Here is a 25,501-nt window from a genome sequence, read left to right as displayed (position 1 = left end):
TGCGACTACGTTCCAGACGATTCGGAATCTCCTCAAAACACAGTTTCATCGATATCGTTGACTACAAGCGTTTCGAATCTGGACTCATCGACTGACGAGTTTCGTTTTCAGCGGATTGAGGACGCGAAGTTCTTCCTACCGTACGGCAAGGCAGAAAGCTGCCATTTGGTGTCGAGAAAGCAAAGCAGAGACCACAAACGGGAATTCGCCAAGTACGATCGCGACTCAAACAACAGGCTTGCGCTTTCTCGCGAAATGCATGGTTGGTTCGACGGTATGAGCATTGAGGTTCCCATCGTCAACATGCTACCCGGATCTGTTGAAGAGAATCAATCCATTGGCAACAGACGCAAGGTACTGTGTGAGCGCGTAGTTCTGGTGTGTGTAAGTTTACTGACATTTGCGTGTAGGTCGAGGTCTTCGTGAAGGTTCTGGATGCTCAGTGCACAGATCGCGTTTTCAGTCGTTTGAAAGGAGGATCAACCACGACGGACGATCCGCTCATGATGAAGACGTTTGTTCACGTGGAGGATCCAGAAACATTTTGTTTGTGCATGAGGTGGAAGCACGACGATAATGCGGAGCGTTGGAGAAGCTTTTGGGATATGACTCCTGCGGTCGATTGAATGGAATAATGTGGCTCCCGAGTTAAATACTTCGAAGTAGTATTTGATTTCTTGACATACTTTGATCCTGATAAATATAAAGTTAGTAATATACAAAGATGGCGTACTCTCCTGAGCAATACCAAGCTAGCAAGGAACGAATCAAAGCAGCGCAGAAGCGCTACTACCAGCGCACACGCGAAGCCCGTTTATCTTATCAAAAAGACAACGATGACAAGAATAGAGACCAGATTCGAGCTCGCACGTCTTTTCGATATGAGGGTAGTTTTAGAACCTCTAAACCGGTCAGATCTAATAGACGTTGATTTGACGACGCCCACTTTATAGCGAGAGCCACGTCTTTTGGACCTTAGGGCGTTTCGGGACCGCTCGTTCAAACCACATTGATAAACCAATAGAACATTACGCCGGCAGATTTTACTAGTAGTTCGGACCAGCGCGACGTGGCGTCTCATCATTGGTTGAAAATCTATGTCACACACCTTCATGTTCGCTTAAGTACGCCAGAAATTCTACATCCTTCTTCCTCATTCCAGAATCTGCCGGCTCGAGGAAAGATGGTGAAGCTCTTCTGTGCGATCGTTGGTGCGGCGGGCAGTGCGTTCGAGGTGGATATCGACGCGGGTGCATCGGTTTCCGCGTTGAAGAAGGCGATCAAGGCGGAGAAGATGTACCAGTTCCCTGCTGACGAGCTGCAGCTCTTCCTGGCGAAGACGGAGGGCGGCGCGTGGCTGCCAGACGACGACCAAGCTGCGCTGGATCTGGAGGACGGAAAGGTTCATGAGGACATTCAAGCGTTGATCGATGGCGAGAAGATGAAGGCTACGTGGACAATTGAGGACGTGTTGACAGCTAACAATATGACCAAACGGAAAGGGCGCGCTCCAAAGTCGAGACAAATCCACGTGCTGGTGGTGGTTCCGGAGCAAGAACACGCACAAACTGGATTGTGGCTTGTCACTGGATCCGTTGAAAACGCGTTGATCACGAAAGGAATTCGCTGCAAACTGTACTGGATGGCGACGTTACGCATTGGATACTACGATCCTACGCGCTGCATCGGCAACAAGAATGTCGCGTTTTGGTATGAAGACAAGAAATTGTGTTTTCATGTTTTATTCGAGACAAGTACGTGCTTCTATATGCTGTCGCTGCATCGTAATACTGCTTCATTGAGGGCTAACTCTGTTTCTTTTATAGAAAATGCTGCTTTGCTGTTCGAAACTGACTTAAGGACTGGGCCACAAACGCTGGGCTCTCCGTTAACTAACCAGGTTGTTGAGACGCGTGTTGCACCAGCTAACGCTGTGTCTACTGATCTCCAGCGCGTCTTCTACTGCGACTACGTTCCAGACGATTCGGAATCTCCTCAAAACACAGTTTCATCGATATCGTTGACTACAAGCGTTTCGAATCTGGACCCATCGACTGACGAGTTTCGTTTTCAGCGGATTGAGGACGAGAAGTTCTTCCTACCGTACGGCAAGGCAGAAAGCTGCCATTTGGTGTCGAGAAAGCAAAGCAGAGACCACAAACGGGAATTCGCCAAGTACGATCGCGACTCAAACAACAGGCTTGCGCTTTCTCGCGAAATGCATGGTTGGTTCGACGGTATGAGCATTGAGGTTCCCATCGTCAACATGCTACCCGGATCTGTTGAAGAGAATCAATCCATTGGCAACAGACGCAAGGTACTGTGTGAGCGCGTAGTTCTGGTGTGTGTAAGTTTACTGACATTTGCGTGTAGGTCGAGGTCTTCGTGAAGGTTCTGGATGCTCAGTGTACAGATCGCGTTTTCAGTCGTTTGAAAGGAGGATCAACCACGACGGACGATCCGCTCATGATGAAGACGTTTGTTCACGTGGAGGATCCAGAAACATTTTGTTTGTGCATGAGGTGGAAGCACGACGATAATGCGGAGCGTTGGAGAAGCTTTTGGGATATGACTCCTGCGGTCGATTGAATGGAATAATGTGGCTCCCGAGTTAAATACTTCGAAGTAGTATTTGATTTCTTGACATACTTTGATCCTGATAAATATAAAGTTAGTAATATACAAAGATGGCGTACTCTCCTGAGCAATACCAAGCTAGCAAGGAACGAATCAAAGCAGCGCAGAAGCGCTACTACCAGCGCACACGCGAAGCCCGTTTATCTTATCAAAAAGACAACGATGACAAGAATAGAGACCAGATTCGAGCTCGCACGTCTTTTCGATATGAGGGTAGTTTTAGAACCTCTAAACCGGTCAGATCTAATAGACGTTGATTTGACGACGCCCACTTTATAGCGAGAGCCACGTCTTTTGGACCTTAGGGCGTTTCGGGACCGCTCGTTCAAACCACATTGATAAACCAATAGAACATTACGCCGGCAGATTTTACTAGTAGTTCGGACCAGCGCGACGTGGCGTCTCATCATTGGTTGAAAATCTATGTCACACACCTTCATGTTCGCTTAAGTACGCCAGAAATTCTACATCCTTCTTCCTCATTCCAGAATCTGCCGGCTCGAGGAAAGATGGTGAAGCTCTTCTGTGCGATCGTTGGTGCGGCGGGCAGTGCGTTTCCTGTGGACATTGACGCGGGTCAGTCGGTGGGAGACTTGAAGGACGCGACCAAGGCGAAGAACCCGGCGACTATCACGTGCGACGCCAAGGACCTGCAGCTCTTCCTGGCGAAGACGGAGGGCGGCGCGTGGCTCTCATCGAAGGACCCTGATGTGATTTCTATGCGAAGTGGAGGCATTCCTGAACAAGTGAAGACACTGCTGAACGTGGAAATGGACCCAGCAGATGAGATTGGCGACGTGTTTGAAGGTGCTCCAACGAAGAAGACGATTCACGTGCTGGTGGTGGTTCCGGAGCAAGAACACGCACAAACTGGATTGTGGCTTGTCACTGGATCCGTTGACAACGCGCTGAACACGAAAGGGATTCGCTGCAAACTGTACTGGATGGCGACGTTACGCATTGGATACTACGATCCTACGCGCTGCATCGGCAACAAGAATGTCGCGTTTTGGTATGAAGACAAGAAATTGTGTTTTCATGTTTTATTCGAGACAAGTACGTGCTTCTATATGCTGTCGCTGCATCGTAATACTGCTTCATTGAGGGCTAACTCTGTTTCTTTTATAGAAGATGCTGCTTTGCTGTTCGAAACTGACTTAAGGACTGGGCCACAAACGCTGGGCTCTCCGTTAACTAACCAGGTTGTTGAGACGCGTGTTGCACCAGCTAACGCTGTGTCTACTGATCTCCAGCGCGTCTTCTACTGCGACTACGTTCCAGACGATTCGGAATCTCCTCAAAACACAGTTTCATCGATATCGTTGACTACAAGCGTTTCGAATCTGGACCCATCGACTGACGAGTTTCGTTTTCAGCGGATTGAGGACGCGAAGTTCTTCCTACCGTACGGCAAGGCAGAAAGCTGCCATTTGGTGTCGAGAAAGCAAAGCAGAGACCACAAACGGGAATTCGCCAAGTACGATCGCGACTCAAACAACAGGCTTGCGCTTTCTCGCGAAATGCATGGTTGGTTCGACGGTATGAGCATTGAGGTTCCCATCGTCAACATGCTACCCGGATCTGTTGAAGAGAATCAATCCATTGGCAACAGACGCAAGGTACTGTGTGAGCGCGTAGTTCTGGTGTGTGTAAGTTTACTGACATTTGCGTGTAGGTCGAGGTCTTCGTGAAGGTTCTGGATGCTCAGTGCACAGATCGCGTTTTCAGTCGTTTGAAAGGAGGATCAACCACGACGGACGATCCGCTCATGATGAAGACGTTTGTTCACGTGGAGGATCCAGAAACATTTTGTTTGTGCATGAGGTGGAAGCACGACGATAATGCGGAGCGTTGGAGAAGCTTTTGGGATATGACTCCTGCGGTCGATTGAATGGAATAATGTGGCTCCCGAGTTAAATACTTCGAAGTAGTATTTGATTTCTTGACATACTTTGATCCTGATAAATATAAAGTTAGTAATATACAAAGATGGCGTACTCTCCTGAGCAATACCAAGCTAGCAAGGAACGAATCAAAGCAGCGCAGAAGCGCTACTACCAGCGCACACGCGAAGCCCGTTTATCTTATCAAAAAGACAACGATGACAAGAATAGAGACCAGATTCGAGCTCGCAAGCGTAAACCCAAAACCGAACTTATTGATGGTGAAGTCGAACTTAATAATGAAACCGAACTTAATTAATTAATTAATCTTTTTCCTCGGATAAAAAGTCGCCTATGATATAAAGTCAATCCTGATACAAGACCCAATATTATAAAGTCGTTTTTTCGGAGAATAATATAGCCACCGATATATAGCAATGTTCGCATACGAGCTTGAAGGTCTTAAGAGATTAAATATTAACCCAATCCGATGGGGTAGCAGCTACCGTATTAAGGTACGTGGCAAGACGGGGCGCATGGTATACATTAGCAACATTTCCCACCCCATCAACCAAAAATTGGTAGCGAAGCAGTACAAGATCAGTCTAGGCAAGCTCCAAAAGAATTTGGCTGCTGATTTCAAGGAAGACAGTAAGTACCGCTTCTACCAAGGCAAACACATGGAGTCGCACCTATATGAGGGAATCCAGCCTGCTGACTTCTACGACAAGCTTGAGAACGTGCTTGCAACCCAGAAGTCTGCCTTCAAGGTCAACATCGCTCTTGGATACAAGCTTGTCAGCAGAACCGATGACAGCGAGACTCGCTACTTCCACCCGAATATTAGCAACACATCTGTATTTAGCACTCCTGTGGCTATCAACAGCAAGGCTGATATTCGTAAGAAGGTGATCTCGGAGATTCGCTCCATGGAGTTGGCTGACAAGCTCAACTACCCCAGATCCAGGTACATGGTGAAGGGTATTACTGGCTTCAAAATCTATATCTACCAGCGCGACCATGCGCTGGGCGATAGTGAGGCTGTCATTCCTAAGGTGATCCGCGATAACAAGCACGTCATCAACTTCCCCAAGACGAATAACAAGTGTGTCTTCCACTGCATTGCTTATCACAAGCAGGAGGGAGCCAAGAAGGATCCTCGCAGAATCCAGGCTCTGGTGAAACAAGCCTTCAAGCAGTACTGTTCGTACAAGGAGATCACCTACACTCTGGGTCTGTTCCGCAATTTCAAGCTATCGACATTCTCCAATTCGATGAGCTTGAGGAGTGCTTCAAACTGAACATCAACGTCTTCAACATGGATGTTGAGACGGGCAAGGTTGAATGCATTCGCTGCTCGGACAAGGACTATGATTCGATCAACATCCTGTCGCACGAGAATCACGCTCTCTACATCACGAACGTTGGTATGCTCCAGCAGAAGTACCAATGCTCTATGTGTGAGATGGTGTTTGTTAGCTCTGATAAGCTATGCAACCACACTAAGAACCAATGCGAACTCGTGAACATCGAATCGTTCCCAGCTCAGCCAACCATCTACCAACCCGCTCCGAACAGCATTTGTTCCATGCTGACTAAGTACTCCATCAAGGATGCTGACCATTACATCGATCACTTCATTGTCTATGATTTTGAGGCTATCCTCAAGCCTACGGGTGTCAAAAACGAAGAGAATACTATCTTCACAAACGAACACATTCCTGTGTCTGTTTCCGTGGCCGACAGCTTGACTGAGGAGGTGCGATGCTTTGTCAGCGATGACCCGAAGGAGTTGCTCAAGGATATGTTCCAGTACATCAAGGAAGTTGCGGCTAAGATTCAGCAGTACAACGTCTCGAAGTACGAGTCTTTGCTCCGCAAAATCATCAACGTCCATGGTTTGACTGACGCTGAGGTTCCTGGTCTAGACTTGGGTAAGACGTACAAGATGGATGATGTCAATGCTTGGATTCAGAACGGGGAGTTTGCTTGTTTCTTCGATTTCCACAGCAAGCTCACGTTCGGTAAGAAGCGCTCGGATTATGGCAAGCTGAAGCAGTGCATTGGTCAGGTACCAGTATTCGGATTCAACTCTGGACGCTACGACATCAACCTCATCAAGGCGGACCTGTTTGCAGTCATCGGTACCGACAACATCACATCAGTCATCAAGAATTCTAGCTACATGTGCATCGCCACGTCAGACATAAAAATGCTTGACATTAGCAACTATGTTCCGGCAGGCACCAGCTATGCAAAGTACTTGTCGACATATCTCGGTGAGTGCAAGTGTGATGACAAGATTCGATGCGTCTGTGGCCTAGGAAAAGGCATCTTCCCGTACGAGTACATTACTTCATTTGACGTACTCAGTCAGACGGAAGTCCCTCCTAAGTCGGCGTTCGACAGTGCTCTTCGTAGCACTAGCATCAGCGATGAGGACTATGTGCGGGTACAGTTCGTCTGGGAACACTATGGCATGAAGTCAATCAAGGATCTACTCATTTGGTACAACAACCTCGATGTAGTACCCTTCATCAAGGCCATCAAAGCCCAGCGAGAACTATTCAAACGTTTCGAACTTGATATGTTCACTGATGGTGTGTAGCTACCTGGTCTCTCTGAGAAAGCCATGTATCAGACGTGCTTCAACAACCTCCAGCAACCCAGTAAGGAGCCTGCTGAAGCGTTTGACTTTCCCGCTAGTCGCTTAAGTGGATATAAGACCCAGGATGCTGATGCCGATCGTGAATGCAATATGACGCTAGAACACCTCAACGACTTGCTAGAGCGACAAAAATACCTGTGTGGGCTATGCTACAAGCAACTCACAGCTGACACTGCCTCGGCTGACCGAATCAATAATAAGCTCGGACACATCGATGATAATATCTTGATCAGCTGTGTGGGATGCAACGTTGCTCGCAAGAACATGCCGCTAAAGGGCTTCCGCCACAAGAAGCTACTTGAATTCAACTCAGACAGGTTGGTGTACAGTATCGATAGAGAGGAGAAGGACATCTACACCAAGATGAAGGCGAACATTGCTGGTGGTCCTTCTATCATCTTCAACAGATACGCGAAACGCAACGAGACCAAGATTCGAGGGGGTAGGATCTGCAAAAAGATCATCGGCTACGATGCTAATGCTCTGTATTTGTGGGCTCTTGGTAATGAGATGCCATGTGGACGGCTGACTACCATCGAAGCATACACAGGGATCGTCGATGATATTGTAAATGACAAGATCTTTGGCTTCCTCGAGTGTGATATCCGTACACCAGAGCACCTCAAACCCTACTTCAGTGAAATGACCCCAATTTTCAAGAACACCCTTATCGACTGCAGCGATCGGAGTGTCATCGGTCAGCACATGTTCGAGTACAACGAGGAGCGCAAGCAAAGCCGAGCAAAGCCGGCTCGCAAACTTATCGGGAGCTACTTTGGTGAGAAGATCCTCATTTATGCACCGCTACTCAAATGGTACATTTCTCATGGTATGGAGATCACCAAGACTTACAGCTTCATCAAGGCTAGCTCTCACAAGGCATTTGCACCATTCATGGAAGCCGTATCGAGCGCGCGACGAGAGGGTGATGAAAATGTTAAATCCATCTGTAAGATCATTATTGCGAAGGTATCTGACTCTGATATGGATAATTTAGTCCAAGAGTTGAAAAAAAACCATTACGAACCCTAAATCATTTGATGCGCTCATTATCGATAGATTCATGAATGAATCGACAACCAATCCTAAGATTCATTTGGTTCTAGACTTGTTGACTAAGCTGAAAACGCTTAGTGAGGGTAGCAATAATAAGGCTATGATTGCTGAGATGATGAAACTGGTTGGTAATAGTGCGTTTGGTCGATCTGGCATGGACATGAGCAAGCACAAGGAGGTCAGGTATGAGTCGGACGACAAGGCAATCAAGGCCAAGATTGAGCACTTCACCTTCCATGGAATGGAAGAGCTGGATGATTCATGTGAATTCACTATGAAGAAGCGAAAGCTCAACAATAAGAACCCAATTCATCTATCGATTGCAATCTATCAGCTCGCTAAGCTCCGTATGTTGCAATTCTACTATGATTGCATTGACTTCTACTTCGACCGTTCGGAATTCCAGTACCAAGAAATGGACACAGATTGCGTTCAGCTGTGAGAAGCCATTCGTTGAGTGTATCAAGCCCGAGCTTCGTGAGCATTTTCAGCAGCATAAGTACGAGTGGTTCCCACGTGATTATAGCGAAGAGATGGCTCAGTTTGATCGCCGAACGCCAGGTTTGTCCAAGGATGAGTGGTCTGGTGATGCTATGGTATCATTGTCCTCTAAGAACTACATTTGCTACCTACCAGACGAATCTTACAAGGTCAAGGTTTCCGCGAAGGGAGTGCAGCAGAATGGTGGTCGAAACGGTAATATCCTCAACCCAGATGGCTTTGAATCAGTTGTTCGCGATCGCATCACGCTACAGGGCACCAACAAGGGGTTAGACTCAGTAAGGAGAGTAAGTCAATCATTACGTACACCCAGACTAAAACAGCTCTAAACTACTATTATGATAAGCGTCGTGTACTTGTGGATGGTATCACCACCGAACCGCTCGACATATAAGCAACTACCTGGCAGGGGATTTTTTAGTTTTATAACCATATAGAGCGATGGATCAGCTGTTGTCCAAATTATACTATGACCCCAAAACAAGCTATGTAGGTGCCCAAGCCTTATACCAGAAGGCTAAAGAACTGGAGCCGAAGATTACGATGAAAATCGTCAAGGAATGGTACTCAAACCAGAGCGATATTCAGCGATTTCAGGAGCAGAAGAAGCGATAGGATGGGTTCAAAATCGCATCGACTAACCCCAATTCGTGGCAGATGGACTTGGCGTTTTGGGAGAAAAGACCAGTCTTGACTGCGATCAACATCAACTCTCGCCTAGGCTACGCAAAACTACTAACCAACAAAACTGGCCCGACCGCACTAGCAGCAATTAGGGTTTTTGTCCGCCTCCATAAGGTTGACATTCTCACAACCGATAATGGTTCAGAATTCATGAACCAACAGGCTCAGAAATTATTCAAAACTAAGAAAATTGACCATTTCAACAATGAGCCTGGAGATCACGCCAAAATGGGTAAAATTGAACGCTTCAATAGAACTCTGAAGCAGCGCCTTGTCAAAATCGAACCAAAGCGACTAACCCAGAAGCTCATAGCTGCTGTTATTGAGAACTACAATAGCACGACCCATCGGACGATTGGTATGACCCCCAACGAAGCTAAAGGTAAGGTAATTGAATACGAGCTGAGCGCCGAGTTCGTCAAGCCAAGTCCAAGCGCCTTATGTACGAAGGTGCATCATGGGCTAGCGATATCGCGAATGGTATCACTACTGTTCCAAAGAAATCAACACAATCCGCTCAGTCTGATATTTCGGTTGGCCCTGACGAGGCTACGCCGGAAGAGTTAAAAAAAAGTCTGAATATTGAAAACGCCCAAAAAAAACTGAGTCCTCAACAATGGTAGATGCTGAAGTTAATGCAACACCTGAAATGAACGATGCATCGACTACTGCAAAGCTTCAGTCCGTTGATGCTTCCAGTACTGCTAAGCCCAAAACCAGTGATGGTTGGGTCCACGTGAGCCCCGATATGACTGATGTTGGAGTTGATAATAGTGCAAGAATGACAGATGCTGGTGTTGGCCCTGATAGTCCACTGCCGCAAAAGCCCGTCGAAGAAGATTTGTTCGACGAAGGCAATGCTGAGATGAAAAATCAAACAAAGTCAAAGGAAGCGGTCGCTAAAATCTTCGAGGTTTACCCCATCCTTGCAGAACTAAATATTCACCCTATTGCTTCCAACGGCCGGCAGCTTACTAAGTATTATATTGGGATGAATGCTAAGGTGTACAGTATTAAACTGAGAAAATATGTACTAGTTCCGAACATTGATTGGTCTGAGAGGTATGACCATATTGGTGAGGTATTAATTAATGATGTCAGATTCCTCGCATACGTCAATGAGAAGGAGCGACGTAATGAGATGGGTAAAGAGGACAAAATAGCCCATACCAGGTTTGGCAAAATATTGGCTCAAAAAGAAAAAGAATCAATGCCTCAGAAGGAGATTATTCAAACCGCTCTATGCAGAGACTTGACGACAGTTTTGTGTTCGATACTGGAACATCCACAAGATCCGATCAAATGGACAGCAAGCTTAAATTATTTTTTGGACAATTAGCAAAAATAGGGAAGTCCTTGAATCTAACGGATTGATAAAGAAGATTGTACCAATTCTTAATGGTTCCGCAAAATCTTCTCCTATTGACAAAGATGGCTATGTTTGGATCAATGGCAATAGCATTAGCGTTTACGGGAAAGATAGCGATCGTGTGAAGCAAGCAACCACTAAGAAGGTGAACTGGATAATGACATTCCAATCTTTCATTAATATGACTAAAGCCAGGGGCCTCGAGTTAGAACTAGTTGAGAGCAATGAAACCAAACACATAAATGATTTTACCCCAGCTAATGGTGAAGCTCAGCATGGGTTAATGAGTGGTTTTGATGAAGACATGGACCCAAGCCTATCAAACGCTGATAACGAAGCCAAGAATATCTTAACTGATTACTACAGCCAGTTGCACGCTGATAGTATTGATATTCCATTTCGGCTACAACCAATCGTGAAAATCAACGGTGTTGTTAAGTCCCATCCATCATACTACTTTGGGCAGCCATCGGGGTCTAGACCCCTAAATATTTTAAATCGTGAAAACAAAGCACACAAGCAGGTGAGTGGTGTAGCTTGGAAGGGGCTAATGAAGAATATCATGTGGATGGATACCTTTTCGTCCCTACTCAACGGGGTTGAGGACTTGGACCGCTATCTTAATGAGGTTGAATAACCCTTCCCATCGAGCGATGAAGAAGCAGCTAAGATACTTGAAGAAAAGGAGCTTGATAAGAAAAGACGTAAAAACCTGGATGCTAATCTTGAAATATTGAATGAGGCTATTCTAAAGTCTGTACACGATATTAGACAGCATAGCGTTGAAGAGTATGAATACGATGACAGCTTGCAAAAGCTTCATGATGGGTCAGAAGCAGCTTTTCAGACATACGGTGAGGCTCAGAAACGCTATGAAGAAGCAAAAGAGGCTGGTAGAGGGAATAACTCAAAAGCAGCGAGATCGGTGTTGAAGGCAGCTACATCAGCTATGAAGGCGACAAAATCGATATATCAAACGAAGGCTAAGCGATACGCCGAGGCAAGCGAGGTATCCGGCAGTGGCGTTAAACGAAAGCTTCAAGGTCGAGGATTGCGCGGTGCAGGTGTTGCCCCGCTGGAAGGTGTAGTTAGTTCGCCGAGGCCGTACCTACAATCTCAATGAGATCCAAGGATTAGCAACGCCGTCAGCCTACACATACAAGCAGATCGGAAGCAAGTATATTCGTATCCCCGACCTTGATGCTAAAAAGCTCGTGATCGTTCAGCCGAATCGGCGTAAATGTGGTCCTAAGTGGGAAATCAGTGATAGCCTCCAAGCCATGATCAAGGCACTGGTCTATAAGAACCGTATCGATCAATCCGCTTACGATAAGCTTAGCGTTGAAGATAAGAAACTGTTCAAGGAGGTTCTATTGATTACTCATCTCCAATACAGCTTCCACGATAAGTTAGAGGATCCTCTAGATACGCTTAGGGCTGAATACGATAAGCTAAAAGGAGAGCTACAACTCGGAAATGACAACCCCAGTATCATCAAGCAGCTCAAGTCTCTCACGGTGGATATGTACAGCAATCGACGGATTGATGATAAAGAGTTCAAAGATATTATCACCCGTTTATTATAAAACCATGTTCTTCTTCAACTCGCGCATTATATCTAGTTCCGGAGGCAGCTATGGTGACAATAGCGACCTCAACGTCGCTGAGTTGAAAGCTATCATGAAGCACCTCATCATTCATGATCGTCCCCAGAAGACCCAAGCCGCTGTGTGGGCTACTGACCTCGACAAGTCGACCAAGAAGGTGGAGGCATCTACCCAAACTGAAGGCGGCCGAGTCTGGGCTTACCAGCCAAAAAAAAAGTCATAGTCTGTGAAGACATTTGCTCTATAGAGCAGAGCGGATATACTTAGATGTCTACGTCTGTTTTCTTCTCTCGATTGAGTCTGATTTTTTTTATCTCCGATATCGATAGCCATGACAGCATTCTTGCCACTATGCACGTTGTACATAGGGATATAAGCATTATTCCCTATCGAAACCACTCCAGCGTGCATCGTTATTGAACCGATGACTTGGCCAGTTTCAGGGTTAGTCAGGTTCTTTTTGATCGTTTTACTTGGTCCGCAGCCCATGATACTCTATTACAACGATTTACTCAAGATCTGCTCTATATTTATCGGTGCGAAATTATCCCTGAGCCAATACCATATATAACCTCTCGTGGAATTCGACAATTCGATCACATTGTAGTTGATCAGTATCAACGACATTAGCGTTAGTAGTCTGAGGGCAAGCGGTCTTCGCCACGAACTGGGTTTGACAGATACCATTCTATATTTACTCAGACATAATCGCTCTCAACTCATTGAGTTCAGCTTTGAGATTATTGATTTGGCCTTGCTGTTCGTGGATAGATTTACACAGTACCGAGGTTAAACTGGCGAGATCGATTCCCCATGGATTCACTGGAAACCCATCCGGATTAAGCTCATCGTTTGCTCCGATATCTACTGCTTCTGGTATGACCTTATACAGCTCCTGCGCGATATAGCCAACATGGACAGTCTGCTCTTGAACCATTCTGAATTTTCTAGGTCTCATTCTCATAAGGCTTGCCAAACCATAGGGGCAGTCTACAATGTCCGCCTTCAACCTCTCATCGCTTGCATTGGTATAGCTTCCTCCACGCACCGGGACATAGGCTGTCCACGCGTAATTAGCATCGCATTTTCCCAACCTGATAGCTCCTACGGTTGAATCAGTACCAATCGCTGGATAGTCAGTCTGAGACCAATTGAATCGATACCTAGCAAATCCATCGCCGCCTCTCTTTACGTGCATGAAATTATTCGCCCATACCTCTCCGCCTGAGTGAATGGTTGCTTCTGGCGACCACGTACTCATACCAACTCCCAGTCTTCCTGAGCTGTTTAGATAAGCTTGAGTTGTGTTTCCAACCATGAACCTTAGCGGGTCGCTCGTAGTGGTGCCTGGAGCTACACCACTACTTCCTCCCGCGACATCGTTGTATACCTGAATTTCAAATTCGATTGGAGTAGTAGCATCCTTGGCTATACGCATTGCGCGTTGCCAAGTAAATTCGTGCTCGAAACTATATCTATTTTTGCAGTACTGGTAGCTGATCCAAAGCGAATGTATCCTGCTTGAGTGATTCTCATACGTTCAGTCATTGGTGATAATGCATTAGCTCCTGACCGTGTACTGATTGCAAAATCAGCCATTGAATATTGAAGACTCGTAGCGGTTCTAGTACAATATAGATCAACGCTAGGGGTGTACGTTGTCATATCACTAGTACCTTTAATCGTGAACGATAATCCGGCCTGAGCGCCAACCGTATTGCTTTGATTACGAATCATGAGATTAAAATCAGAGGCACGCGTTGTTGATGTAAATGATGTCCCGGCCGCAATCTGACATTGGGTAGAAGTAGTGGATATCAGTTGGTTGACGTTAGAGATGAGATACCTGATGAGATGCTACTGTTAGAATCTAGTACAAGAGCCTTTGATGCTTCTGCAGTTCCTGCTCCGGTGGTAAGATCTAGATAGTTCAGCTCAACGGTTGATGCTGTGCATCCAGCAAGCTTGTTCAGCTCCGCACCTGTAGCATTGAGAGTATCTCCCCTGAGTTGAAGCGTAGTAGGATTGATATTCAAGGTCGTTGCATTCATAGTTTGAGTACCTGACTTACTAATCGTATCACATGTGATCGTAGGCGATGATATTGAAGTCGAAGCTATAAAGTTTCGTGATATGGTTAGATCGCGAATGCCTGAGTAGTCTTTCGTACTATTGAGAACCACAACGCTACTGGCTGAAGCGCCCCCTTCGATAACATTGAGAAAATAAGCATGATTGAAATTTATCCAAGAACTGACTCCATCCCAAAATTTCAGATTTGGAATGAATAAACCGGTTCCACCAGCGCTAAGGGTTAGATTGCTAAGCGTACCTAGACTAGTAATATTAGGCTGAGCAGCGGTTTGTAGCGTTCCTGTTATCGACGTCGCTGTGAGCGAGCTCAGGGTTCCTAGGCTGGTAATGTTGGGCTGAGCAGCTGTTGTTAGCGTACCCGATACATTACCCGAGCAATTTACAGCGGTTAGAGTACCTAACGATGTTGTATTAGGCTGAGCAGCAGTCTGTAGCGTACCAGTAATGTTAGTTGCAGTTAGCGAGCTAAGACCTGTAATGGATCGACTTGCACCAGTAAAGGTTAAACTGCCTCCGATAGTCAATCCAGTAAGCGTACCTAAGCTGGTGATATTTGGTTGAGCAGCCGTCGCTAGCGTTCCATTGATGTTTCCACTCACGGTGAGCGACGAGAGTGTCCCTACACTAGTTACGTTGGTCTGAGCAGCAGTTGCCAATGTACCAGATATGTTTCCACTCACGGTGAGGGACGATAGCGTGCCTAAGCTAGTAATATTAGGCTGAGCCGCTGTCTGCAGCGTGCCAGTAATCGACGTTGCCGTCAAACTACTAATAGTAGCAATTTCACCTGATGCACCAAGTACCAGAGCTTTGTTGATAGCGGCAGTACCTGGAGTAATATCAGCTACATAAGTTGGTACGCCTGAAACGGAAGCACCATTAACAGTTAGGCTACTACAGCTTAGTGCTCCAAGACCGCTGATGTTCCCACCACTTCCAGGGACAAGCGCTACACCAGGTGATGCTACGCCTTGAGAGACACCAGTAATGTACGTCAAGCGATAGTCATACTTGTTCAGATAAAGAGTCTGAGCATAGTCATACGTTAGAAACCCGCTGGCATCCAATTGGAGAAAGAATGCCGGATTATAAATCGGCGATGTGAATATCGGGCTAGGATAAGAAAAACCTGAACTCATCTTTGTTTGATCCTATATAGTTTAGACGATAATCATGAGCGGTATTCCAGATTTCGGAGCTTCAATCCCTAAAAAATTCAAAAGCGCCTCTATGGGTGATATTCCAGCACTTGACATTAAAGCGCTGTTTAGAATGGTGGTTCTGGGGCCATCGTTCTCAGGGAAGAACAAATTATGTATGTTCATCCTCAAGCATTCTCCTCACGTATTTGCTCATCTAACGATCATTGCTCGTAATTCTCACCAGGAGTTATATGAGTATCTTCGTGATAAGCTTGATGACTTTATCACATTCACCGACCCTGACTCGCCTCCGAGTGTTGAACGGGTACGTCATACACCAATTAATTACAATAAGCCTGAGCTCGTCATCATCGATGACTACAGCAACGATAAGCTTCTTCAGAAGAATTTGTTCTCACATTACTTCACTAGAGGGCGCCACTTCAAGCTATCAACCATCTTCTTAAGCCACAGCTACTTCGCAACGGACAAGATGATCAGATTGAACTCAGAGTACGTAGCGATCCTGAAAGCTAATTCTAAGCGAGACCTCCAGATGGTTGTGAAAGATTTTAATATCAAGGGAGTAGATGAGCGTTCAATCGTCTATTATTACAACAAAGCCACGGAGCGAAAGGGCCAAATGCTCTTCATTGATTCGGTCAAGGGTCAGATCAGGTATAACTTCGATAGACCGATTCGTATCGAGGACTAATTCCAATTTATCAAACAAAAATATGCCTACAAACATATAATCAATATGTCCAGCTTTATCAAACTCGACAGCACCAATCTGGTACAAGATGGAACCAATTCAACCTGGAAATACTCCTTTCCCGGATCGGCGGCTGACTTCCGCGATGTAGTATGTGCCATTCAATCGATTTCGATTTGCATTGAATCAATGTTATACTCGATATATGACAGCGAGTATAACATTGATTCAATGCAATTTCAGAACACAACGTTCAAAATCGAAGTACCTACCGCTGCAACTACATCCACAATCAGTGTATCCCTCCCTGATAGTATTTATTCGTATGACGATATCAACCGAAGCATTCAGACTGCTCTTGTCAATGCTGGGGCGTATCTAATCGATCCGTCGGTGGATAACGTATTTTATATCAAAATGAGTGCTAACAGTGTCTATTACGCTTGTCAGCTTGATTTCTCTCCTACGCCTACAACTCTACCAACTACCGGTGGAACATGGACCAGACCTATCTCCGGTTTATACTCCTCTGGTGGTACTGGATTGCCGACTACTACTCGCATTCCTCGACTGATCATCGATAATGCTGAATTCGGTAAAGTTGTTGGTCTCACAGCGGGTACATACCCCTCCACATCAGCTACTGTTGCAAGTGCTCAGCTATCGAACATCATTCCTCAGATTCACCCGACCAGTTCCTACATCGTTCGTTGCGATCTGATCAAAAACGAATACGTGGCTTCTGGTGATATTGTCAGTGCTTTTGATAGAGGTGATGCCGCTATTGGAAAGGTCATTTCATACAAACCGAGCCAGTATGCGTGGATGAACTGTCATAATGGCGCTCGAGCTAGTATTACACTCAGTATCTATAAACAAAATGATAAAAAGTGATTTTCAGAGATACGTCGGTATCCATCATGCTTCTGATTCGTCCAAAAAAATAAGACATCCAGAGTATTTTTTTAGGGCGGCTACAACGTAAACGAACCACCAGTCTTACGACGTGCCCTGAGCGCAGCCATCTTAGCCTTCATCTCTGGCGAACCCTTCGCTGGACGTTTCTTTGCTACGCATACACATAGCGGCGACGAACCTCCTTTCGCACAGATCTGATTAGATCCTCATGTTCCGGCTTGGTAGCTTTTGATAGTAGGAACTTCTCACCAGCATCGATCGCGTCGGTGATGACCCCCTTGCGCTTCGTGTATGCAAGAGCATTCTTTGCAGCCTTCTTTACGTCAGCCATTGATACGCGACCTCCTTCCTTGTCGCTATCGGAATCATAAATACCAACGCCGGTTAGGGACTTGATTGCAGCTCTGGCTGGAACAGCAGCCGTTGGCTGACCAGCATAAGCAGCTAAAGCAGGAACCGCCGCATCAACGGCTCTGGATCGTAGACCTGAATCCTTAGCAAATTTGTATGCAGACTTGATCCCTCCCCATACTTTGGACCAGATAGAGCCTCCTTGAGCCTTTTTGTAGCCCTTCTTCACTTCGAGCTTGGTAATGTCGAGTCTGACACCGCGTCCAGCTTTACGAGCCTTGAGCGCCTTTTCAAACGAAGCAGGGTGGAGATGGATGACTGAACCACTACCCTTTAGTTCGCTTGAGGTGAGGCTGAGCTTACCAGTCTTGAAAGCTTTGGTAAGCTTCCGCGCAGGAATATCACTGGAGATTGTTAATTCTCGACACATGATTACTAATTAAATTTATTCCAGAATTGTCAAATTTAGATCTTTCATTGTTTTGAATACATCTGGCTTACGGTATTGCTTCGAATATAGCCATAGGACACAGAATGGTCCACAGTAGTCTCCATAGGTTCCTTGGTATTGCTTGGTGTTGTATCGATCGATACCATACTTCTTTGGTGGTCCTTCCCCCATACTATCGAAGAATTCACCATTATGAACCGCCGTCCAGTGTCCTACCTCAAGATTAGGAGGGCGAAGTAGAATCCGAAATGACCCTTTCTTGGGGAGATGGGACTTTATCTCATTTGATTCGAATATATTATCGAGTTGAACGTTCATTTTCTCAGCGAGTTCAATGAGATCATGATCTGAGGTGATTGGCTTAATGAGGTGCGACATAATATTTAATTTTATCAAACTATATTAGGATCCATATAGATTCAACGATGAGCGAAACTCAACTATCCGATCAGTACTTTTACCATAGCTCGCTTAAGAGCTACCCGGAGATCAAGGTATCTTCGAGCAAGCGTGTACCGCACGTTATTGACCTAAATCAGGGTTCGTACCAGAATGGTGTCATCACTATCGATGCTACGGCTCAGCTTAACGGTTCCGAGGGCTTCGCAAGCCTTCGTGATGCCTACATTATGCTTCCCTACAAGGTCTCAATGAAGAATGGTGGCACTGCTCAAACTGCCGCTGCCAATCGTCTATGTGCTACTCTAAAATGCGGAAATTGGAACGTTATTGATAGTCTGAGTCTGGAACTCAACGGAAAGACTATCGTCTCTATGGCTGACTACAAGCTCTTTTGGAACAACGTTCGTGCTCAGACTGGCTACAGCCCTCAGTACATTGAAAAGCACGGAGCTGAATCGTTCTTGTACCCTGACGCTGCTCAGTCGGTATCATACAGTTCTGGATCCGCATCTACCAGTGGTGATGGATATTCAAATACCATGGCATTCTCGTCTTCCTTTGCTGTCTCGGCTCCTCCTGGTGGTGCAACTATTCCTAATGATGGTTTCGTTAAGCGCCTTCTATCGAATCCTCCTACGGCTGGCGCTGACTTCTCCAGCTCGTGGCCGTCGGTAGGTGGTGCTGCTGCATCGACTACCATTTCTAACCAGACCTCGCGTGGAGCTTTCGTAGCTGGTGGTACTGCTGCTAACGCAATCATGGGAACGTGGAACTACATGCTTAAGATTAAGCTCACCGATCTGCATCCTATCTTCCGTGAGCTTGACTTGATGGCTAACCCTCAAATTCACCTGCGTTTCCGTGTGAATCAGGGAACGTCTGTAGTCGCGGTAGATGCTTCAAAGGGTATGTCGCTAACCTCTACTACTCTATCGTCTGGTAATAGTGTTGTCCGGTCATGATTGCCGCTTCTGCTACCGGTAATCCGATGAATGGTGTGCTTGCCGCATCTGCTGGCTTTAGTGTTGCTTGGGGAGCGGTTGTAAATGCTCTTGAACAGCACCCATATATTCATCCCATTCTCCTCTCACATTCTTCATCACATATTCACTCGTCAAGCTTGAGATCTTGCGAAGAAAGTCAGGAATTATCGAAGGATTTCTGGAGCTCCCCATTGCCTTGCGCGCAACCGTAAGCTGCTCCCGGAGGATGCTGATCAAATGATCTAGCAGGCGGCCAACCGTTCTGTCCAAACGCATTCCCGATCCAGTCGACGGCTTCAGTTGGCTCCAATTGGCTTCCACTCGGTTCGTTGTGCTGTTTCCAGCAGTAAATTTTGTTGATCTCGCGAAGTCGGACCTCATACTACGGCAACTCAACCAGTTTCGATCGAAGTAGTCCTTGACCTCTTTCAGCTTGTGCTTGTTACAATACCGCTCGAAGGACTCGTAAGCCGCATCGAACGCGCGCTCAGAGCGGCTACCATCACAATACCACCAATGTAAAAATTAGTAAACCGCAAAAGAAAAATGCGTGGCGTGCTTAAGACAAACCTGTAGATCATCTTTATCAGATACTTCAAGATGGCATCACCATGCACTGCTTTAGGGGCATAGAGTCGCTTTTTTACGAGCTTCTTCCAGTAGGCATACACGTGAAATTGACACAGCAATACTTCCGCGTGTGGGAAGCACTTCAGCAAAACCTTCCACTCTGTGAAGTCCTTATCGATGACGACCGTCTCGATCTGAGTCCAGCTATTGTTTTGCCGTTTGATAATCTCGAGGATAGCCTCCGTCGTCTCAGCTTGTTGATCGACGGCAAAGAAATCCAGAACGGGCACACCCCTTCCAGTTGGTTTCGTCACCATCAATGTACCTGTAAGTAATAATATAGATATGAAAAACTCGGTAAGTCGCCGGTGCTGCTTCAACAGGAATTAGCGCACTACATACCTAGGTGGAAGCCCATATTATTTGTGCCGTGCGTCCAATCCATGGCTAAAGTTTCGCCCCACTGCTGGAAAAACGGCCTCTGGATCTTGGTCTGTATAGCAATTCCGACGGTCATCCCCAGTTGATCTTCCATCACCATCACATCTCCCCCCGCAACTCGAGCTACCCGTTGTAGCAAAGCTTGTAGGTGGCAGTCGACGGATGTGTATCCCTGCAATTTGGCGATGATCTGTTGTGGGAATACCGTTTTACCTGCAAGCGTAAGCCGTTGTAAAGATTAACTTGATACCAAAACGTGAAACCAATCCACGACGTACCCAGCTCGTTGGAAATAAAGCGTGTGAGGTACTTCGGACTGGCGTTTGCATCTACGAGCAACTCGAGGCCGGGTACAAGAGAGGAATCGTCATGGCTAATTTCCCTCACACCGAAATATGAGTCGTAGAGTGCGCGGTTCGTGACGTGGTTGTGTGTATAAGTCTGGAAAATGTGAAATATGTTAGCACCTGTCGATATACGTCAATAATAAATAAAAATACCTGGTTGGATAAAATGATTTTCCAAACTATTTCCCCCGTTGAAGCGAGCTTTGCAGCCAGTGTAGCGATGCGGGTGTGCCCGAGTACCATCGCCTCGCGATTCTTGCATACACCCATGAGTGCATCGAAACCACTTTTCTTGTAGGAATACTGGTCCGGCAAGGGGAACCTCGCATTCCTTCACACATAAAAAGACGTCAGCCTTGTATGTACCATAAAATTCAACATATTCACCCAGGTACTTACGCATTGTAGTGCTCACGCGTTTCAGAGTCACGAATACGAAAGTGCAGGTAATTATCCGCGCTAAGGCCTGCACCGCTGTCGATACAGCATCCCAATCCTCGAACTCGCGCCGTGGCATAGGGGCTACCAGATTTGTGACCTCAGCAAACGCGCGCTCGATTGCTTGGCGCTGATTCCACGTCCCGCTGATGCGTTCGCGAGGAACGCGGTCCACCTGTTCGTTTTCTTGCGCCAATTCATCTTGCGCACTTTGCTTGAATCGTTTAGTTGAGCTCGAGTCTGGAATATCGCAAGTCTGGCTGCGTTTCGATGTATTCGCTTCGAAAATAACACCGTTAGCCAACACACATCATGGAAATTAGTTTCTTAAATACCACACAAAAGCGGATACCCTACATACCTTGCTCAGAAGGTTGGTTCTCGTCAGCAGCCTTCACCGACTTTTTTTGGAGAGGGCGACGACGAATCTTTGCCGTACGTCTCCATGTCTGCAGACACTAACACTAAAACCTTTAGCGTAAGTACGTGTATAACCAACGAACAAATGAACGTACCACCAAGCGAGTCCTGGGAACTACTACCCTTGCCAGCGCAACCATCTTCGTTGCTCCTAAGTCCGTCAGATGCTCCGATTGTGTCCTCGTGGTCGTCCAGATCCACGGGAGGTGGATTCTTGACAGGTGTAACTGTACGAATTCGTAAGTAGACTAAAATTAGATACCTCAGCCAAAACCCTTAGCATTGGAGGAACGTACACGCCATCGGGACAGCGCGCGGCGTAGCAACTTCACCAACCCGCGCTCCCGCTCCTTTTGCCGCCCACGTTGGATTTATCGGAGTGGAGAGTGTTCGACGAGATTCCAGCACTGCTGGAATCTTTTGCGTTGGGACAACCTTGCATACTTCGAGCAACCGGGCAACCTGAAAGTTGTTTAAGGCAACCTTGTGAAATTTGACGGAACCACTAATACTTTACCTGAACTTGAATTTTTGTGGTAATTTACTCAACACTGGAAATGTATGGGAGACTTCAAGGTTGCTCAAGCAACCTTAATGAAAAAATAAAGTTGCTGGAGCAACTTTATGGGATTTTTTATGTGACTATTAAGGTTGCGTTAATCACTTCGGCACTACTGGCAAGCCTATCTAAAAGCTACGAGCAGCTTGATAGATACACGGTTGAAATCGAAGGACTCGCGACTGGCACGGAAACGCTTCATGAATACTTAGCTTTTCTCTCTTAAAACGCTCTAAGTCCTGAAACCTTTTCGTCCACAGATTTGTGATTTGGTCTTGTCGGATTTATTTTGCTCGCAATTTTGTGATTTGATCCTGAAGTGGAAGTAATGCGGCGCTCGAGTCGGAGACTACGCGGCGAGGACGCCGCGGATGGCCCCGACACCCCGGTCAAGCGTCAAAAGTCTGGCGAAAAGGAAGACTCACCGGCTGTGAAGACGACGACGACGACGTCGCAGCAGCGAGTGGCGTGGGATGCGTTTCTGCAGTCCAAGTGTTTCCTGAAAGTCCCTGGAGACTTCTACGACGTGTTCGAATTGGCGGCGGAGCTGCGGCCCGATAGTCCGTGCGGTGAGCGGTGCAGCGGATCAACAGCAAGTTATACTTTGTGACCCGAATTGAGCCTAACGGGTCGTTCTGGTTGCGTGCAGATGCCTTTGTGGACACCTTGGACATTCGGCTGTGCGGTCCGTTTGACCTGCTCGCGGCGACGGACAAGAAGGAGGTCACTACAGACAAGCCCCTGTATCTGCACGGACGCTTCTTCGCTGACCCCCCAGAGGTGGCGACTGTGATGGTTGACACGGCAAGTGACACGGGCCGACACTGGGGGTGCTTCAGGTAAATCAATCGTAGTGAGCTGCTCATGCTGAGACTCTGTCTGCTGACTGCAAAGTGTACCTTATAATGTTTGACACAGAGATTCTCCTGATGAAGTCCCGGAGTATGTCGTTCGTGCGGAGAGCGGCAGTGAGTGCAAGTTTGACATTGTTGGGGGTAGTCTGTTTCAGATTCTGGAGAGCGCGTTGGGAACGCGTCGGTCCAGTCTCGGCGCTGACAAGGCTGCGGATTTACGTAAGAAGATCGAGGCCCATCGCGGCGAGAAATCTCGTTCGAGGGCCCAGTCGGAGACGGCGCTTCGGGCTAAGCGAGCGAAGGAGATGGTGGCACCATCACTGCACCAGCTGGGCATTGTGGTCCCGGTGGACACCAAAACGAATACAGGCTATCGCGAGCTGCCCACCACCGGACAGGACCTCGCAGACCTGCTGCATCAACTAGAGCAAGACGCTGACAAGAAGTTGCCGACGCGTAAGAGGTTGAGTGAGCTGATCACGCGGGCGACGATTGCCAGCGACGAGTGCGACTTTGGGACCGGCCTGCTGCTTGGCCTCAACGTGTTCACCGCTGGCTCGTGCCTTGAGGTGCGTCACAAATGGCGTTTTGTTTTTAAGGACAAGCTGTGGACTCACATATTTGTGCGTGCTATTGCAGAAGGAGGCACTGCAGCTACTTCGCGTCGCGTACATGCTGCTGCGCCGCGCCAACTTTTACAAAGTTGCGTCCGGCCACTGCAAGCACCGCGACCACGACGACACCAATGCAAGTATCAACTCCATCGTCGACTCCAGCTCCGAATCATCGGGTAAGCAACCCAAAGCAACAACGGTGGAGCTTCCTGCGTCTCTGCTCCAAAGCCGCAGCTAAAACACAGCAAACAATATCTCACCATTGCACCGGAAGCGGGCGCTGTTCAACGTTCGACCACCGAAGACCTGGTACCATGGGTTCAATCATTTCAGCACGGAATATGCTGGTATATCTTGCTTAAAGTATCGCTGTGCTTGCTCATCATACGGGAATGATAGCTCCGTTCGCGTCCCATCCCTATCCCGCTACTGAGTGGTTGGCTGGCAAAGCCGGCCGAGTCATGCGTGTCAACGCGCTCCTGGCCCCGCTAGCCGCTCATTCCGTCATTAGCACCGAATAGTAGCAGTAGCGTCAGCATGGCCGAGCAGCAGAAGAAGGAGGCGATCGCCACGGAGCAGGCCGAGCTGGCCCCGATGGAGAAGTCGTTCTGGTACAAGGAGGCGCTGACCGAGGACCTGTACCTGTCGGCCGCGCTCAAGACCGTGACGTTCGAGGCCAAGTCCAAGTTCCAGACCATGCAGATCATCGAGACGCACTCGTTCGGCAAGACGCTCGTGCTGGACGGCAAGACGCAGTCGGCCAAGAACGACGAGGCCATCTATCACGAGACGCTCGTGCACCCGGCGCTGCTGGCGCACCCCAACCCCAAGACCGTCTACATCGGCGGCGGCGGCGAGTTCGCCACGGCCCGCGAGGTGCTCAAGCACAAGTCGGTCGAGAAGGTCGTGATGGTCGACATCGACGAGCTCGTGTGCAACATGTGCCGCAAGGAGATGCCCGAGTGGAACGACGGCGCCTTCGAGGACCCGCGCCTCGAGGTGCACTACACGGACGCGCACGCCTTCCTCAAGCAGTACGACGGCACGTTCGACGTCATCATCATGGACATCGCCGACCCCATCGAGGCCGGCCCGGGCTACGTGCTGTACACGGAGGAGTTCTACAAGTACGCGCTCACCAAGCTCAACAAGGGCGGCTTCATGGTCACCCAGTCGGGCCCCGGCGCCGTGTACAACTGGGACGAGTGCTTCTCGTCCATCCACTGCACGCTCAAGACCAACTTCAACACGGTCGCGCCCTACACGGTGGACATCCCGTCCTTCGGCTGCATCTGGGCCTTCAACATGGCCACCAACGTCGAGGACGGCGACGGCGCCGCCGCTGTGAACGCCATCCGCGAGCGCAGCATCGCCAAGACCAACGAGCTGATCGAGTCCCGCATCTCCAAGCCGCTCAAGTTCCTCGACGGCGTCAGCCACATGGGCCTCTTCGGCCTGCCCAAGATCGTGCGCGAGGCCCTCGAGAACGAGACGCGCGTCATCACGGTGGACAACCCCGTCTTCATGTACTAAGAAGCCCCCGCGCTGACTCTGTAAAGGCCATTCTACACACAACCTCTCATCCGTCTCCACCCTGTGTGCAAACGACATACTAGAGCTGCATATTACAACGATGAAGCCTAATACATGTACCAACATGCATTGACAACACAAAGCACGAAGTTGAAGCAAGCGGGGGTGTCAATTGCCTTTATCTTCTACTACATGTCCGCCGTAACTGCGTTATGCAGCTATCGGCGTTGGTTGCTCTACTGCCGACGAGCACGCGATGCAGCT

The 25,501-nt window shown here is 47.6% G+C and overlaps 11 protein-coding genes across 11 annotated transcripts in view; 6 read left to right on the top strand and 5 right to left on the bottom strand.

Annotated features, from left to right (window-relative positions):
- The window catches only part of PHYSODRAFT_287175 (hypothetical protein), a 10,411-nt gene extending 5,777 nt beyond the window's left edge, over positions 1-4,634 (top strand). Inside the window, exons 2-3 of the mRNA XM_009535611.1 lie at positions 1,827-2,317; positions 4,313-4,634. Of these exons, the coding sequence (XP_009533906.1) occupies positions 1,827-2,317; positions 4,313-4,528 (707 nt within the window). The 3' untranslated portion in view covers positions 4,529-4,634. The remainder of the gene's footprint in view (positions 1-1,826; positions 2,318-4,312) is intronic.
- Positions 4,627-4,839, top strand: PHYSODRAFT_520218 (hypothetical protein; the record flags this gene model as incomplete). Its single annotated transcript, XM_009535610.1, has 1 exon — positions 4,627-4,839. The coding sequence occupies one exon, from the start codon at positions 4,627-4,629 to the stop codon at positions 4,837-4,839; it is 213 nt and encodes a 70-aa protein (XP_009533905.1).
- A 507-nt stretch (positions 4,840-5,346) lies between these two features.
- Positions 5,347-5,870, bottom strand: PHYSODRAFT_520604 (hypothetical protein; the record flags this gene model as incomplete). Its single annotated transcript, XM_009535609.1, has 3 exons — positions 5,347-5,459; positions 5,509-5,747; positions 5,824-5,870. 3 exons carry the CDS (start codon positions 5,868-5,870, stop codon positions 5,347-5,349), a joined length of 399 nt encoding a protein of 132 aa, XP_009533904.1.
- Positions 5,871-6,468: 598 nt separating this feature from the next.
- Positions 6,469-8,220, top strand: PHYSODRAFT_519310 (hypothetical protein; the record flags this gene model as incomplete). The annotated part of the gene is made up of 2 exons (XM_009535608.1): positions 6,469-7,120; positions 7,355-8,220. 2 exons carry the CDS (start codon positions 6,469-6,471, stop codon positions 8,218-8,220), a joined length of 1,518 nt encoding a protein of 505 aa, XP_009533903.1.
- A 7,181-nt stretch (positions 8,221-15,401) lies between these two features.
- On the bottom strand, positions 15,402-15,638 carry PHYSODRAFT_379884 (hypothetical protein; the record flags this gene model as incomplete). The annotated part of the gene is made up of 1 exon (XM_009535607.1): positions 15,402-15,638. A coding segment is annotated over one exon (237 nt), but the record flags the coding sequence as incomplete, so codon positions are not given.
- Positions 15,639-15,672: 34 nt separating this feature from the next.
- On the top strand, positions 15,673-16,356 carry PHYSODRAFT_519513 (hypothetical protein; the record flags this gene model as incomplete). The annotated part of the gene is made up of 2 exons (XM_009535606.1): positions 15,673-15,957; positions 16,003-16,356. 2 exons carry the CDS (start codon positions 15,673-15,675, stop codon positions 16,354-16,356), a joined length of 639 nt encoding a protein of 212 aa, XP_009533901.1.
- Positions 16,357-17,425: 1,069 nt separating this feature from the next.
- Positions 17,426-18,055, bottom strand: PHYSODRAFT_518612 (hypothetical protein; the record flags this gene model as incomplete). The annotated part of the gene is made up of 1 exon (XM_009535605.1): positions 17,426-18,055. One exon carries the CDS (start codon positions 18,053-18,055, stop codon positions 17,426-17,428), a length of 630 nt encoding a protein of 209 aa, XP_009533900.1.
- Positions 18,056-18,070: 15 nt separating this feature from the next.
- Positions 18,071-18,394, bottom strand: PHYSODRAFT_519613 (hypothetical protein; the record flags this gene model as incomplete). Its single annotated transcript, XM_009535604.1, has 1 exon — positions 18,071-18,394. One exon carries the CDS (start codon positions 18,392-18,394, stop codon positions 18,071-18,073), a length of 324 nt encoding a protein of 107 aa, XP_009533899.1.
- A 1,540-nt stretch (positions 18,395-19,934) lies between these two features.
- On the bottom strand, positions 19,935-20,460 carry PHYSODRAFT_287174 (hypothetical protein; the record flags this gene model as incomplete). The annotated part of the gene is made up of 3 exons (XM_009535603.1): positions 20,434-20,460; positions 20,032-20,356; positions 19,935-19,957 (listed from the first exon to the last, which is right to left on the bottom strand). Coding segments are annotated over exons 1-2 (316 nt in total), but the record flags the coding sequence as incomplete, so codon positions are not given.
- A 2,427-nt stretch (positions 20,461-22,887) lies between these two features.
- PHYSODRAFT_519340 (hypothetical protein) lies at positions 22,888-23,884 on the top strand (the record flags this gene model as incomplete). Its single annotated transcript, XM_009535602.1, has 3 exons — positions 22,888-23,075; positions 23,155-23,663; positions 23,730-23,884. Coding segments are annotated over 3 exons (852 nt in total), but the record flags the coding sequence as incomplete, so codon positions are not given.
- A 357-nt stretch (positions 23,885-24,241) lies between these two features.
- PHYSODRAFT_518702 (hypothetical protein) lies at positions 24,242-25,237 on the top strand (the record flags this gene model as incomplete). Its single annotated transcript, XM_009535601.1, has 1 exon — positions 24,242-25,237. One exon carries the CDS (start codon positions 24,242-24,244, stop codon positions 25,235-25,237), a length of 996 nt encoding a protein of 331 aa, XP_009533896.1.
- Positions 25,238-25,501: the final 264 nt, after the last annotated feature.

This window comes from Phytophthora sojae (assembly GCF_000149755.1).
Source record: "Phytophthora sojae unplaced genomic scaffold PHYSOscaffold_8, whole genome shotgun sequence".
Lineage (NCBI taxonomy): Eukaryota > Oomycota > Peronosporomycetes > Peronosporales > Peronosporaceae > Phytophthora > Phytophthora sojae.
Note: the sequence above shows the minus strand (reverse complement) of the source record. Positions and strands in the feature narration are given on the sequence as shown.